Genomic DNA, 16,463 nt, shown 5'->3' on the forward strand with positions numbered 1-16,463 from the left:
TCTCTCTGTCTCTCTCTCTCACTCTCTCTCTCTCTCTCTCTCTCTCTCTCTCTCTCAGGGCGATCACAGACAGATGTGTTCTTCAAATCAAACGCGTTAGACGTTTTCAGACTTTTAAGAGAAGAAACCAAGAGTTCTTTAGATTACGTGACTTGTCTCCACACACGCTGGCGAGCGTTTCTGCCGGCTCGTATCTGCCTCCATCTGTTCAGCGATGTAAACTTGAAAACACGGTGTGAAATTCAAGCGTGCGGTGACCTCAGCCCACATTTCGGGTCATTGTTCTGATGCGCTCATGCCTAAAGTCTCAAACGCAGTATTTATCGCCCTGTTTTTTTTCTCCTCCATTGAACGACATCACAGGGCGGTTTTACATTCCAACATTAATCTGAACCTTGTTGCGTGAGTCAGGTTTTCCGAGACCCGAGTTGAGTTTCCTGCGAAGCGCTGAGGTTTCTCAGGTCTCTGTTGAAATACGTGTCCTTTGATAAGTCGTGGAGAAGAGTAACACTGCTCATCGATGGATAGCTACAGCCTTATTTCTCGCTGGTGGTGTCACGACACGTCAGTCTGGTCATTGTTATAGACAGTGAGGTGTTTAAAACATCTCGAATAATTGACCATGAATTACAGTGGACTGCAGTTCATGCGTCACATGATGACATGCTTGTGTGCTGTAATGTGTGATTATTTACAACTAAACACCCCGGAGGAAATTGATTCAGATGTATAATGCTGGCCACAGGGGGCGCAGCGATACAGAAAAATAAAAGATGAATATCAGTCACTGGTTGTTTTTTTTACTTTTCCAGATTTCAGTCCCACATTTGGCCTTTTTAGTGATGGACAAATTGTTTACATTTTTTTTTGTAGTTTTAATACTAGCTTTTAATATTGGTTTTTATATTTATTGTCATCTTAATTCATTATTTATTCATTGTATCCCTATATCTATTTGTTTTTTTATATCGCTTCCTGTGTTTATTTTATTTCTATTTGAGTTTTATTTATTTTAAACTAATCATTTTAGTGCCTCGGCTTAAACTTCTTTCGCTTTCTAATTGTTAAGTTTTTACATTTTTGTCAAGGTTTACATTTGATTTGATCTCAACAGAAGTGTTTTTAATGTTGTGGTTATATTGACAAATGTCAAAACACTTTCTGGTCTTAGTTATAACATGAAAAGACGACACACAGCCGAGCCGGAATACGTGACATTTTGTATAATTGTGTGTTGTGATCCATGGACTATTGGCCACAGTGGTTCAGTGTTTGAGACGTCATCTGTGAAGCACGAGAGATGGAGAGGTGTCGACAATCACAGCACCGGAGAATACAGAACGTTCGCTTTGTCACCTCAACCCAGTTTGGAAACGCTCTTCCGCTTCTCCGCGGTCGGGTTGGATATCCAGCGTGCCGGTTTGGAGAGAGTGCCGCGGATGTGCTCCCCGTGGTAATTACACTCTCTGGCGTGTTTAATACCAAACACACATCGCTCGACTCGTGGCAGTAAAAGAGAGGGTCTTTGATTCCATATTATAGGGTACTGAGAGCATCAAAGGAGGTAAATTACCCAGAAGTCCCCAGTGTGGCATTTTCCAAACGTTGGCCAGCTGCTGTGGTCGGAGCAGCTGGCGTAGAGGAGCCCTGGAGGCGGCTCAGACTGTGCCACACGTTGACCATGTGACCCGCCGCAGGAACGGAGGGATCACCCAAAACCTGGACTTTCTGCTCAAAATGAGTGCGGCATTCGTCTTCCACCCAGATCCAGCTGCTTTTCATAAACTCACACTCGCCTTTTTTTCTGCTTTACATTTTATTGGGGTTTTTCTTTTTTCCGACTTTATCAACTACGCTTTGAACTGATTCTGTGATGTTTCCGTATTTTTGATTTTGTTCTGTTCCACACTTCTGTACATAGTGTCACGCTCAGTTTATGACTCACGGAGATAAACCAACAACTTTACTCACAAAAAACACACGCGCACACACACACACACACACACACACACACACACCCGCACGCACGCGCACACACACACACACCCGCACGCGCACACACACACACACACGCACACACACACACGCGCGACACACACACACACACACACACACACACACCGCACAGCACCGCCAACCACACCGCACGCACACACACACGACACACACACACACACACACACACAGCACACACACACACGACGCACACACACACACACACACACACACACACACCCGCACACACACACACACACACATGTTGGGTTTCCATGTTTTATGGGGACATTCCATAGACGCAATGGTTTTTATACTGTACAAACTGTATATCATATTCCCTCCCCCTAACCCTAACAATCACACACAAACACACGCAAACACACATGCGTCTGAAGAGGTGGAATCATTGGGTGGGTGATTTTTATTCTGATATGTTTTGCAGTTACCTCGTGTGTGGATCTTCTCTTATTTTTATGACTTATTTGTATATTTTAATGGTATTTCTCATAATGGACACAGTATTTAGATCAAAGGCTTCGACCATTACACTTAAAGTATGCTTAAAGTACACTTTTATAAACGTAAAAGAGTTTTAATCCCAAGTAGAATTGAAGTAGGACACTTACAAGTTTACCACTAGTACATACTACATAAAATATACTTAAGAGAGTAAACTTAGTACATACTACATAAAGTATACTTAAGAAAGTAAACTTAGTACATACTACATAAAGTATACTTAAGAAAGTAAACTTAGTACATACTACATAAAGTATACTTAAGAAAGTAAACTTAGTACATAGTACATAAAGTATACTTAAGAAAGTCAACTTAGTAAATACTACATAAAGTATACTTAAGAAAGTAAACTTAGTACATACTACATAAAATATACTTAAGAAAGTCAACTTAGTACATACTACATAAAGTATACTTAAGAAAGTAAACTTAGTACATACTACATAAAGTATACTTAAGAAAGTCAACTTAGTACATACTACATAAAGTATACTTAAGAAAGTCAACTTAGTACATACTACATAAAGTATACTTAAGAAAGTAAACTTAGTACATACTACATAAAGTATACTTAAGAAAGTCAACTTAGTACATACTACATAAAGTATACTTAAGAAAGTAAACTTAGTACATACTACATAAAGTATACTTAAGAAAGTCAACTTAGTACATACTACATAAAGTATACTTAAGAAAGTAAACTTAGTACATACTACATAAAGTATACTTAAGAAAGTCAACTTAGTACATACTACATAAAGTATACTTAAGAAAGTAAACTTAGTACATACTACATAAAGTATACTTAAGAAAGTCAACTTAGTACATACTACATAAAGTATACTTAAGAAAGTAAACTTAGTACATACTACATAAAGTATACTTAAGAAAGTCAACTTAGTACATACTACATAAAGTATACTTAAGAAAGTAAACTTAGTACATACTACATAAAGTATACTTAAGAAAGTCAACTTAGTACATACTACATAAAGTATACTTAAGAAAGTAAACTTAGTACATACTACATAAAGTATACTTAAGAAAGTCAACTTAGTACATACTACATAAAGTATACTTAAGAAAGTAAACTTAGTACATACTACATAAAGTATACTTAAGAAAGTAAACTTAGTACATACTACATAAAGTATACTTAAGAAAGTAAACTTAGTACATACTACATAAAGTATACTTAAGAAAGTCAACTTAGTACATACTACATAAAGTATACTTAAGAAAGTCAACTTAGTACATACTACATAAAGTATACTTAAGAAAGTCAACTTAGTACATACTACATAAAATATACTTAAGAGAGTAAACTTAGTACATAGTACATAAAGTATACTTAAGAAAGTCAACTTAGTAAATACTACATAAAGTATACTTAAGAAAGTAAATTTAGTGCATACTACATAAAATATACTTAAGAAAGTCAACTTAGTAAATACTACATAAAGTATACTTAAGAAAGTCAACTTAGTACATACTACATAAAGTATACTTAAGAAAGTCAACTNCACACACACACACACACACACACACCCGCACACACACACACACACACATGTTGGGTTTCCATGTTTTATGGGGACATTCCATAGACGCAATGGTTTTTATACTGTACAAACTGTATATCATATTCCCTCCCCCTAACCCTAACAATCACACACAAACACACGCAAACACACATGCGTCTGAAGAGGTGGAATCATTGGGTGGGTGATTTTTATTCTGATATGTTTTGCAGTTACCTCGTGTGTGGATCTTCTCTTATTTTTATGACTTATTTGTATATTTTAATGGTATTTCTCATAATGGACACAGTATTTAGATCAAAGGCTTCGACCATTACACTTAAAGTATGCTTAAAGTACACTTTTATAAACGTAAAAGAGTTTTAATCCCAAGTAGAATTGAAGTAGGACACTTACAAGTTTACCACTAGTACATACTACATAAAATATACTTAAGAGAGTAAACTTAGTACATACTACATAAAGTATACTTAAGAAAGTAAACTTAGTACATACTACATAAAGTATACTTAAGAAAGTAAACTTAGTACATACTACATAAAGTATACTTAAGAAAGTAAACTTAGTACATAGTACATAAAGTATACTTAAGAAAGTCAACTTAGTAAATACTACATAAAGTATACTTAAGAAAGTAAACTTAGTACATACTACATAAAATATACTTAAGAAAGTCAACTTAGTACATACTACATAAAGTATACTTAAGAAAGTCAACTTAGTACATACTACATAAAGTATACTTAAGAAAGTAAACTTAGTACATACTACATAAAGTATACTTAAGAAAGTCAACTTAGTACATACTACATAAAGTATACTTAAGAAAGTAAACTTAGTACATACTACATAAAGTATACTTAAGAAAGTCAACTTAGTACATACTACATAAAGTATACTTAAGAAAGTAAACTTAGTACATACTACATAAAGTATACTTAAGAAAGTCAACTTAGTACATACTACATAAAGTATACTTAAGAAAGTAAACTTAGTACATACTACATAAAGTATACTTAAGAAAGTCAACTTAGTACATACTACATAAAGTATACTTAAGAAAGTAAACTTAGTACATACTACATAAAGTATACTTAAGAAAGTCAACTTAGTACATACTACATAAAGTATACTTAAGAAAGTAAACTTAGTACATACTACATAAAGTATACTTAAGAAAGTCAACTTAGTACATACTACATAAAGTATACTTAAGAAAGTAAACTTAGTACATACTACATAAAGTATACTTAAGAAAGTCAACTTAGTACATACTACATAAAGTATACTTAAGAAAGTAAACTTAGTACATACTACATAAAGTATACTTAAGAAAGTCAACTTAGTACATACTACATAAAGTATACTTAAGAAAGTAAACTTAGTACATACTACATAAAGTATACTTAAGAAAGTCAACTTAGTACATACTACATAAAGTATACTTAAGAAAGTAAACTTAGTACATACTACATAAAGTATACTTAAGAAAGTCAACTTAGTACATACTACATAAAGTATACTTAAGAAAGTAAACTTAGTACATACTACATAAAGTATACTTAAGAAAGTCAACTTAGTACATACTACATAAAGTATACTTAAGAAAGTCAACTTAAGGTATGCATCTTTTTGTAAGGGTTACTGTAGTGTATATCAACAATGATGTTTTTCATAAAATGCTTTAATATGAAACACAGGACACCAGAGACAAAGTTGATACATAACTGAGCCATTAATGAGAAAGGAACGAGCTGGTTTGGTGTGTGTGTGGCTCTTCATCGTTGGCCTTGTTTAAAGTGTGAGCTGAGGGGAGACCACCCAGAGTACGAGGTGACATCGCTCCGTCCGTCAGCTGCCGGCAGTTAAAGGTCTCGGCTGCGGTCTCAGCTGTCCACACTTAACACCTGCCGTCATCTTTCCTCAGCTGAAGGTTACTGCGTAGTGTGCTATATAGGATGCTGTGTCTACATGCGGATGGAGCACGGGCGTCTCCGTCATGAGGGAGACGATATGAAGCTCTGGTTTAATTAGGAGCAAACCTCCATAGAGTTGAGAAGACTGAGAGCTGTCTCTCCTCTCTTCTTCTAGAGATTCATAGAGCTCGGCGCTAGCAACACACAGGTCACGGGTTCGATTCTCAGGGAACACACACACACACACACACACACACAATTAAAAAGTGTATATGTTCATTTGATTGCTGTCTAAGAGAAGATTTGGCGAGATCATGTGCATGAGAAGTCACTCGTGGTCTGAAGCGGTCTCTGTATGTTTGGTCTGCTGATGTCAGGCAATCGAGTCGTGTTGCTAAAAGCATCGTGCGGACGGTGAATCGGAGGTCTCAGAGACCCCCAGACGGCGTGATGAGGGTGCACGGTGTAGAGTTTCCAAGCTGCAAAAAATAGCCTTCTACGGCCATCCCTTGGGTTCAGGGCTGTGATTGGCCGACGCCCCGGCTCCTCCCCCTGAGCTCAGGAGATCTGTTGGACAGGTGCAAAGTCCCTGACAGGTGCGCATCTCTTGAATGACTGAAATGACTGCAGATCGTGAGAGAAGCCTCACCAAACATGTCTCTGTCATTAGAGCTTTATCCACAAGAGAAACGTAGACACATGTCCGTCATATGCATTATTTTATTGAACTGTTTGTCTCCATGAACGCAAACAATTGAGGTTTAAATGACTCGCCTGAAAAGCAGCTCTTGATTGACAGATTCACATTGTACAGCAGGAAAAGTTTGATCTGTTTTTCAGTGTCGCCCTCGTGTGGTCAAAGAGGAGATCACACCTCACTGTTGACAGAAGTGTGACGTGTTTCAGGTTGTGACTGTAGTTCGTGTGTGTTTCAGACGCTGAGGAAAAAAGGTCTCAACGGCTGTGATAGTCCTGACATTGATGCTGAAGATTCAGGCCACAGTCCAGAATCTGAGGACAAATATCGCAAAATCAACGAAGACATCGACCTGATGATCAGCAGACAGAGGCTGTGTGTAAGTGTACTGTGCTCAAGTCTGCTTTTTCATTTTCATTCTATTGAGACTTAAGTTTCACACAACCAAACACAAGTTTGTGATCGAAATTAAATACTTCCAAGACTAAAAAGAGAAGAAATCTAAAAATTCAAGACTTAGAAATTAAGGTTGAAGAGTTTACAACACAGAATAAGTAGAAATATATATATGAAGAGTTTGGTTCCAAAATGAGATAACTCCGTTTTTAAAACCTTTCAAAAATCAGGTTTTTATTGTGTTAGTTCGCTGTATTTTTTGAGTTATTATGGCTTAAAAGGCTTTGTCTTTGTTATTATGGCAAAACAAACCAAATGAAGTTTGATGGATATTAATTGGAATGCACAATAAAAAAACATGATTTTAAAAATGTATCTCATTTTGGAACCAAACTCTTCATATGTATAAGTAGTATAAGTCGACATACGTCATACTCGGATTGATTCAGTTGACTCAAAGTGCTTTGCATTGTTGCAGGAAACACATCGTAGAACAAACAGAAGAGATTATGAGGAAAAGCAGAATAGAAATAAGAAATCTATGAAATCTATAGAACACATGATATTATTGCATATTTCATTGCATGGATGCACATTAGAGATACCTGTCTAACTGTCTATGGGTTGTAATCAGATTATTACTGTTAATATAAGTATTTCAAGGTTAAGCTTTCAAGCTCTTCATATTCTTGTGTTATGTATGTGACATATAAACGCCCGGAGAATGTGTTTGTTATCAATATACTGAAGCATTAGTTTATATTTGACTGAACCCTTGTTGATAGAGTCTAAACATCAGAAACGTATCGTGATGCACACGTTTTCTGTTTTAAAAATGAAAATAAACATGCGTTATGGATGCGACAAAAAAGGACAGGGTTTTTGGGAGACGACAAACTTTGGGATTTCTGAAGCAATAATACCCAACAAATGCAGAAGGGATGACTCTTTATTGAACATCAAATAGTTCTTATTCATTTTAATTTTCATGTGTTTATGAGGAATATAAAGCTGAAATTGAGGATGAAAATGCAGTTTTCATGCAGTAAAAGTAAAACAAATGCTTTACTAACAACACAGATGGCAAACACCCATGTGAGGTCTCTCTTCAGGTTTGTAAAGTAAAAACTCCATTCGTTTCATGGTAAGCTTGACATTTTCACGGAATTGGCCGTTGATTTTCATCCGTTTTGTTTTCCAGGCGATCCCCCCCTCTAGTTACGACATGCCCGTCTCAATCCCTGCAAGCAACCCCAACAGTCTGATCTACAATCACCCCGGAGCGTCTCTGGGTAACCCCAACCTGCTGCCTCTGGCCCATCCATCCCTTCAAAGAAACAGCATGTCTCCTGGATTGACCCACCGGCCCCCGAGTGCAGGAAACACAGGTACTGACCCCGTCCCGTCACTCCAGACAGTGTCATTTACACCTCACCTGGATTCAAACATCGTTACGTACTGCACACTCACATAGTTCTGTCAGTCGGGTCGGTCATATAATCACTCGGGAGAAAAAAACACGCGTCTGTCTCGATGGGAGTTTTGGCTGCGTTGGCAAATAAAGACTTTTTCCTTTTTTAACTCTCGTGCTGTGTTTGTGGTGGAGGTCTCATCGGGCGGAGGTGCGGTCAGCTCTGGATTTATCCAGACACATTATATTCCTGCAAACTCTTCATGGGCGTTTCTGTAACTGCACACACTTTATGGGTTTGATTGATGTCATTCAAGCTGCTTAAGATGCATTTTAGTTCTGAACGGACGTCTGTTGGTATTGCTTCTACCTTCTCGATTTTTAAATGTTCAATGTATAGATTTTATAGCCGTTAATCCAGACGCAGAACAAATATGAAGAAAAGATTTCATTCATACACTTAAAACTATATGAATCTGAGACAAACCGCATCAATGTTTATTCTGCGAAAATCTGTATAACGTACATTTATGTTTTGATTTTCTATTTTGTTGAGGCTTAAGTTGCTGTAACAAGGTACTTGTTTACCAAGAAGCAAAAAGTGTCTGTGAAGAATATTTGTGTGAGAAGAAATTATTGAAATTATAATTGAACAAAACTGTGTATTCAGGATATGTAAAAAGCCAGATATATATAATCATCATGGACTTAACATCTAAAGCATTATTATTGATGAAATAAATAAATGACTTTGACAGGGTTTTTGTTAGGATTAGCCAAGAGTCCATGATGTACGTGTGTGCGCGCGTGTGTCTGTGTGTGTGTGCGTGCGTGCGTGCAAATGTGTGTGCGTGTGTCTGTCTGTGTGTGCGTGCATGTGACCCCCGACCGCACTGTCTCTCTTGTCATTATTCTTCGGCCTCCCGCTACAGTTTGCTTCGTATTACAGGAGCAAAACTAAATATGAGTGTTGGCAGGGCCGGCGACGTCTGAGACTTTGAATGGTTTTTCTTGGCCGGTGGACTCTTCTCAATAGGGCTGAGCGGGGGTTTGTGGGCACGACTGGCTGATGGAGGAAAGCGCGAGCTCGCGCGCAGGAAAGAGGCGGCAGTCAGGCGTGGCGTTCGCCTTCCCAGCGTCAGTTTTGTTTAACGTCTGCTCTTTTATCCTTAGGTGGCCTCATGGGTCCAGATCTCGGCGGTGGAGTGGGCACCAGTGCTGGTAAGAGTCGTGTATATATTTACATGTATGTTTGTTGTCGGAAGACTCAAAGCTTCTCTGTGCTCGGCGCGATTCCTCCCCGGATGTTGATCCAGCGAAACCGCTGTAGGATGTGCGGCTAAGGGTCTTAAATAGTGTATTTAAAGAAGTGCTTCATAAAAACACATCTTACGGAGAATTCTGATATCATGAAGCTTTCGACACGCTCGTGTGGTGAGAGGAAACGTAACGTTCACGGAACTTTAAGATTCTTAAAAGTCTTTAAAAAGTTACGAGCTGCGCGTATGTTGAGAGATGAAAACGGTTCATTCAGCAAACAGATGAGAAAACCACCAACACTGAGCAAAATTCCTTTCCAGAGAAGCTTTAGAAAAACTCTTCATTAACAAAAAGGATTAATCTTGAGTTTAAACATTAAAAAGAACACGTGTCGTATGAAGTTTCCTTCATTTTGACAAATCGGGTCCTTGTCTGTGAAATTCAGACGAAAATCACATGATCACATTATAAGATTAAGAGCATTAAATTAGTCATAGCCAGTGTTGGGTAAGTTACTCTGAAAAAGTAATGAATTACTAGTTACTAATTACATATTCGATACTGTAATTAGATTACTGTACGAGTTACTCTCTTCAAAAAGTATTTAATTACTAATTACTTTCTACATCAACCTTGATTAGTTCAGTGATTCAAGGATAGACATGAAACGGCTCTTTTAATTCATTCAAATAAATCATATAAAACTACATTATTTGTAATTAATAATAATGCTTTAAGCACGGATTTTAAAGTTAGACTTTGAATTTTGATGTCAATTCCTCTTCTGATGTAATTAAACTAAACACTTTGTGTAATATGTGTGTGTGCAGAAGTAACTGTAATTAAATTACAGAAAAAATAAGAGTAATCCCTTACTTGTCTATATTGTATATTGTGTTTTTGCTGTTTTGTACATTGCCTATTTCTATATTATTGTATATTATTTATTTATTCATCTGTGTTCTGTCCTGGTGCTGTCTTTCTGTTGCACTGTGGAGCTTCTGTCACTATAACAAATTCCTCGTATGTGGAAACATACTTGGCCAATAAAGCTCATTCTATTCTATTCTACTTTACTTTTTCAAAGAAAAAGTAATTAAATTACAGTAACTAATTACTTAGTAATTAGTTACACCCAACACTGGTCATAGCCATAAAATGATGAAAATGTGTCATGTGTGTTTATTTCCGTATATGAAAGATTTTGATATAGAATACTGTACTTAAATTTACATTTATAATATTCACGGAAATTCACGGATTATGACACCACATTGTAGTATTTTGCACAAAAATACCTTCAAAAATGTTCTTTTATTCTTTGACATGGTCTTAGTCAACATCAAAGATATCAAGGTTATATTTTTACACGTTGTTCTTTACATTATACAGGATGATAATGACTTCAGTTCAGTTTGGTTTTCACAGACAGGGTCACAAAATTGAAGCTATTAAAGAATTGAATGTTTTTTTAAATAATACTATTTTACATATTTATAAATAACAGTATATGAGTTAAAGACCCTTATTATTGAACCGTGAAGTTTCAGAATTTTGAATTAATTGGGTCTGAACACGACAGAAAGTGTTAAAACCTGTTTTTGTGTTGTTTTACAGGGAACGGTTACGGAAACCACCGCAGTTCCCCCGGTCTGCTGGTCTCTCCGGGAAACATGACGAAAACCATGCAGGCCAAATCTCCTCCACCCATGAACATGAACAACCGCAAACCCGACCTGCGCGTCCTCATCCCCCCCGGATCCAAGAACACCATGCCCTCCATCGTAAGTCCACACACACACACACACACACCTTTTCCAAGATATCCTAACGGACACAAAATCTGTTTTCAAGTAAAGATCATTCATATTAATACAAGCTACGTTGTACTTGTCATATTAAATATAAATGGTTGACTTCATATGTAAACTTCATCTCCTTTGAGGATGTTTTGGATAAGTCGCAGTCTCTGTTCTGTATTCGGTTAAAAACACACACGCGCGCACACTTTCGGTGAACTGTTTCTGTTTTTGAAGTTAAAAATACATTTCTAAATGAATTCCATTGTTTTTAATTGCCTGCCAGTCAGAGGATGTGGATATGTTACTGGTAAGTGTCAGTGTTTTACAGGAACACACACAAACACAGGCAGAAAGTTTTAATGCACATCCACACAACCCCGTCACATTCCTCTGTTGCCAAGAGAACTGCTTCACTGGTCCCCATAGCAACAGTAAGACCTCCAACAGAGGTGATTGGATGGAGGAGTAAAGACCTGTCACTGATGTCACATGATGTATTAAACACTTAGGCGGAGCATATACTGTATGACTTACGATTGCTTATAACTGTTAAAATAAGTACATTTTTAATATTTAAATTGTATTTTTTTCTCTTATAGAACCAGAGAATAAACAACTCCCAGTCTGCCCAATCCTTGAGCACCCCAGTGGTGTCTGTGGCCACGCCCACACTGCCAGGACAGGGGATGGGCGGATACCCATCAGCCATCTCTACCTCATACGGTACAGGTGAGAGCAAACAAACTTTCACTTTAAAGTCCTAGTGAAATAAAAAATGACAATTCTTATTTTTTCATGAAATATTGCAGCGTTTATAGTAAATAGTTTATCAATGGGGGTCATTTCCTTTTTTAAAGTTAAAATCTGAAAATGCACTTCCGTCCTGTAATGACTACCCATCTGAAATGAGGTATGTTTGACGGCTTGCATCTGTTAACTCCTCCCCTTCAACCGTCAGTCCATTTCAAAGTGCAACGGCTTTTTTATACATCCAATCAAATCGCAGAGAACGACGAAAGCCACGCCCACTATTTTCTCATTAGAAATTCCATTTCACCTACGGAAGTAAAAACGAGTGTAACTTCGGTTCACGGGGACTTTAATATGAATACTTCATCATTTTGAAAAGACCGTGTCACTGTATCAACACAGACAGAAACATGAGTTTAATTGTGAGCAGTAAAAACAAACATTTATCTTTAGACATTAGTACATTGATTTATTCGTGACTGCAGTAATTGCATTCTTAATAGATTTGCACATATTATCATGTCATGTGTATTAAAGTCTTGGCTGTTTTATACAGTATTAGGGCGCATGTGACTGTTTGCAGACCGTCAGTTGACCACAAGGTGGCGCCATTTAGCAACCGTCACTCAACATTAGAATCTGTGTTGATCAGAGTTATTTCTCTTTCTAGAATATTCTCTCAGCAGTGATCTGTCCTGTCTGACGGCTTTCAACAGTTCAGCTTCTCTTCATCTGGGTTCAATGACCGGCTGGCAACAGAACATTCAACACTCTGGTCTCGGACATTTAGGGTGAGCGTCACCTGCACCCGTGTTCATGTATACTGCCACCGTTTTTTCATTTAAACTTTATTTTGAATTCATTTTATGCATGTACTGGTTTACTTGACTATGTTCTGAAGCATATTCTCATACTTTTTACTCTACTACATTTCCTAAATACATTTTTTTACCCATAATACTTGAGCACATTAGAAATCTTGAACTTGAAAGCGTGAAAAGCACACACGGATCTTTAACTCTCTCCACGGTCTCGCAGCGTTCTCACATGTCTCGGCCAGTCCGTTTTAGAAACGCAAGCACGTGCTCAAGCGTCTTTCCTCTCCCCTGCAGGAACTGCACCAGCGCACAGTTGTGTCAAAGCTCCACCCTCTCCCTGCCGTCCAATCAGAGCCTGCACATCAAGTCGGAACCCGTTTCTCCTCCCAGAGACCGGGCGGGGGGAACCCCGGTGGGCGTGTACGGCCATCCTCCGCCCCCCCAGCAGCAACAGTCTCAGGCGGGTCACCTGCGGCAGGACGCGGGCCGCTCGCCCGTCGACAGCCTCAGCAGCTGCGGCAGCTCGTACGAGGGCAGCGATCGCGAGGAGCACCGCGCCGACTTCCACTCGCCCATGGGACTGCTGAGATCCGCTCAGGACGAGCGGCAGAGCCCGTCCGTCAAACGCATGCGTCTGTCCGAGAGCTGGGCCTCGTGATCGCTCAGGGAGAGCTTTTCACTTTAGTATTATATTTCTTTCTGCAGCGTGTGAGTGCTACAATAAGTATTAAAACAAGATATGTATAAGATAAACGGGGAGGGTGGGCGTGTTTGTGATTTGGGGTTGGGGGCATGGGACATGCATCGCTTGTGCCACGTGTGGGGAAACCAAAAAAAAAGAAGAAACAATATATAGATATATACAGTATATATACATGCAGTTTTACATACGGACGTGTGTATGTATGTATGTATGCATGTATACGAGCGTACAGGATAAAGAAGAGAAGTCTGGTACTCTTATTTGGAAAAGCTACTTTTTAGTTCAGTAATATATATATAATGCGTAATTAAACTATTAAAAGATGCATTGCATGCGTCTCTGGTTGTAATATCCCCCCTTAGGAAACGCGGGGCCTTTACGTTCACGACGGATGCACACTAACTCGCAAATGTATGTTATCACAGACGCTGTTGTGTTGCAGGTTCAACGTATTTATGTAAATAGAGGACGATGAGGCTTTGGGGTAAATAAGCTGCCAGGATTTGCAGATTTATTTAGCGTTAATGGAGCGAGAGAGTCATCACACATCAGGGGCCCGGGGCTGAGGATCATTTACAGGAAAAATTCAATCTGGAACTGTTGTGAATGATAACTAGACGAGACGTCTAATGTCAGTGCTGTTGAGCCGTGTTAACAACTTTCGAGTTCTCTGGGTCTTGTATTGCCTATCCCCGGTGGAAAAGATATGTACAATACATTTTGCTTATATTTTCATAAAAAAATGCAGAGCATTTGTTGCTACCTGTTGACCACGAGTCATAATGTGATTTCAAGCTTTGCCGATGTTGAACAGAGAGGTAAAGCCGTGCGAGAGCTCCAATAATAAAGCCATATCAACAGTTGATCATCCGTCTGTCTAGATTGGTTTGTTTGCATCACACTGACCGATGACCCAAGCTGCCGGGGTTTGACCCATGTCTTCATCACTGGTGCTGGTGGTCCAGTACAGCCAGACTTCAGAGGTTTTCTACACACCAGAAACATTCAAATCCGTATTTGATTTGTTCTAGTGTGTTTATCTGTCTTCAGAGATCTAAACGGTGTTTTGATGCATGCTGCAACATCAATTTGCAGCATGGATTTGGATTGAGCGGCGAAGACTTGAGGTTTGATCAGATTTGTGCGAGTCACTTCCCAGCCTGAACTGAGATCAGTTTGGATTTTCTTTCTCAGAAGCTGCAATTCTTCACACTTGTATTTGAGCCTTGACAGAAAACATCAGAATTTATTAAGCGATATGCTGTTGAAGTGTTATTTTATGATCGCTTTGACTTCACTCTCCACTCGTGGTTGTTGTTTTTTATTTATCTAGACATCTTTACAACCACTGCATTCTTCAAACAATTAACAAATGCAAAGAAATTACACAGAAAAGATTGACATTATAATCACGGAATGATGACCTTTAATAAACGTTCAAATTATTGTCATAGAAGTGCAGAAAAGCAGAAAATAAGAGAAGAGCTCGTGCTTCTTAAAATAAAAACACGCCCCTTTATTACTGGCTTGAAAAGAACCTGCATGTTATTTGCACATAAATACCGATTTTAGATCGTATTTGTTTCAATTAAAATATCGGCTGAACTATATGTGTAGAATACCGCGATAGATCGATTCGTTCATCAGATTAAATCCAGAAAATGTGACTGTGACGTGCTAGTCGACGCCAGTTATTTATTACGTTGACTCGCTCCGTATAATAAAGCTAAAAACGAATTTAATCCACAGCACAAAACGTGATTTAAATAAAACACGTGATAAATGGTATAAAGCAGTGATTCGTATTATTGAAAAGATTATATTCTTTTCCTTAAAAACTCGAATGACATTTTCAGCTCTTTACGTGCTCAAATGATTCATTCTTAAAAGGTCTTTTTATTTAAGCATTTCCTAAAATAAAGGGGAAACAATGTACACTTTCATTTAAATTAGACTTATACATTGCAACAATTTAATATCTATATTTTTTGTAATTATATTTCTGAGTTTATAGACTGTATTGTTTAATCTTTAATTTTTTCCGCTGTTACAAAAGTGAATAAACTATAAGCGCCACAATACAACAAATACATCAACTGTGATGAATGATCAGTTTAATGACTAAAAAGAAAAGAAATATTTTACCTTTTGCAAATTTTGTGAAAAAATTGTATTAACGATCGTATAAATAGATCTGAGACGTAAAGGGTTTATTGTGTTGCTGTAGGACTGATACGCCGCCAGGTGTCGCTGTAGTGCAATAACGCGACAGATCAGTGTACTCTCTCGCACGTGATGAGGTTCAAAGGACCGAACATGTTCGAAATACAAAAGCTCAACTTAAAAATTGTATTGATAAATGAGTCAACTAATGCGACTAAATATAGCCTACAACATAATATAAAGTAAAAACCGATTCGAATAAGTGTGATTTGAGTGTTGTAAATGAATATGACGCAAATAATTACAGTAGGCTGTTAAAACAGTTTTTTACATTTTAATGTTTGCGATTCCATTATACTGGATGTTTTTAGACTGAGAGACTGATCTACACATGCGTATTAAACAACCACATGACATTCACCATCAACACTTCAGACGTCTGGAGGTACATTACTGCATTCAAGCAATGACATTCAAAATCAAATGAAA

At 37.8% G+C, this 16,463-nt stretch overlaps 1 protein-coding gene across 3 annotated transcripts in view; it reads left to right on the forward strand.

The window, feature by feature from the left end:
• The window catches only part of mef2ca (myocyte enhancer factor 2ca), a 37,633-nt gene extending 22,940 nt beyond the window's left edge, over positions 1 to 14,693 (forward strand). For 2 of the 3 annotated variants that reach the window (XM_057320614.1, XM_057320615.1), the window contains 8 exons: positions 6,910 to 7,050; positions 8,269 to 8,455; positions 9,652 to 9,699; positions 11,356 to 11,522; positions 11,824 to 11,847; positions 12,140 to 12,269; positions 12,961 to 13,081; positions 13,403 to 14,693. In XM_057320614.1, coding sequence (XP_057176597.1) covers positions 6,910 to 7,050; positions 8,269 to 8,455; positions 9,652 to 9,699; positions 11,356 to 11,522; positions 11,824 to 11,847; positions 12,140 to 12,269; positions 12,961 to 13,081; positions 13,403 to 13,766 — 1,182 coding nt within the window. In that variant the 3' untranslated portion in view covers positions 13,767 to 14,693. The remainder of the gene's footprint in view (positions 1 to 6,909; positions 7,051 to 8,268; positions 8,456 to 9,651; positions 9,700 to 11,355; positions 11,523 to 11,823; positions 11,848 to 12,139; positions 12,270 to 12,960; positions 13,082 to 13,402) is intronic. The other variant, XM_057320616.1, reaches the window with a different exon arrangement.
• Positions 14,694 to 16,463: the final 1,770 nt, after the last annotated feature.

Source organism: Triplophysa rosa, linkage group LG22 (genome assembly GCF_024868665.1).
Source record: "Triplophysa rosa linkage group LG22, Trosa_1v2, whole genome shotgun sequence".
Taxonomy (NCBI): Eukaryota; Metazoa; Chordata; class Actinopteri; order Cypriniformes; family Nemacheilidae; genus Triplophysa; species Triplophysa rosa.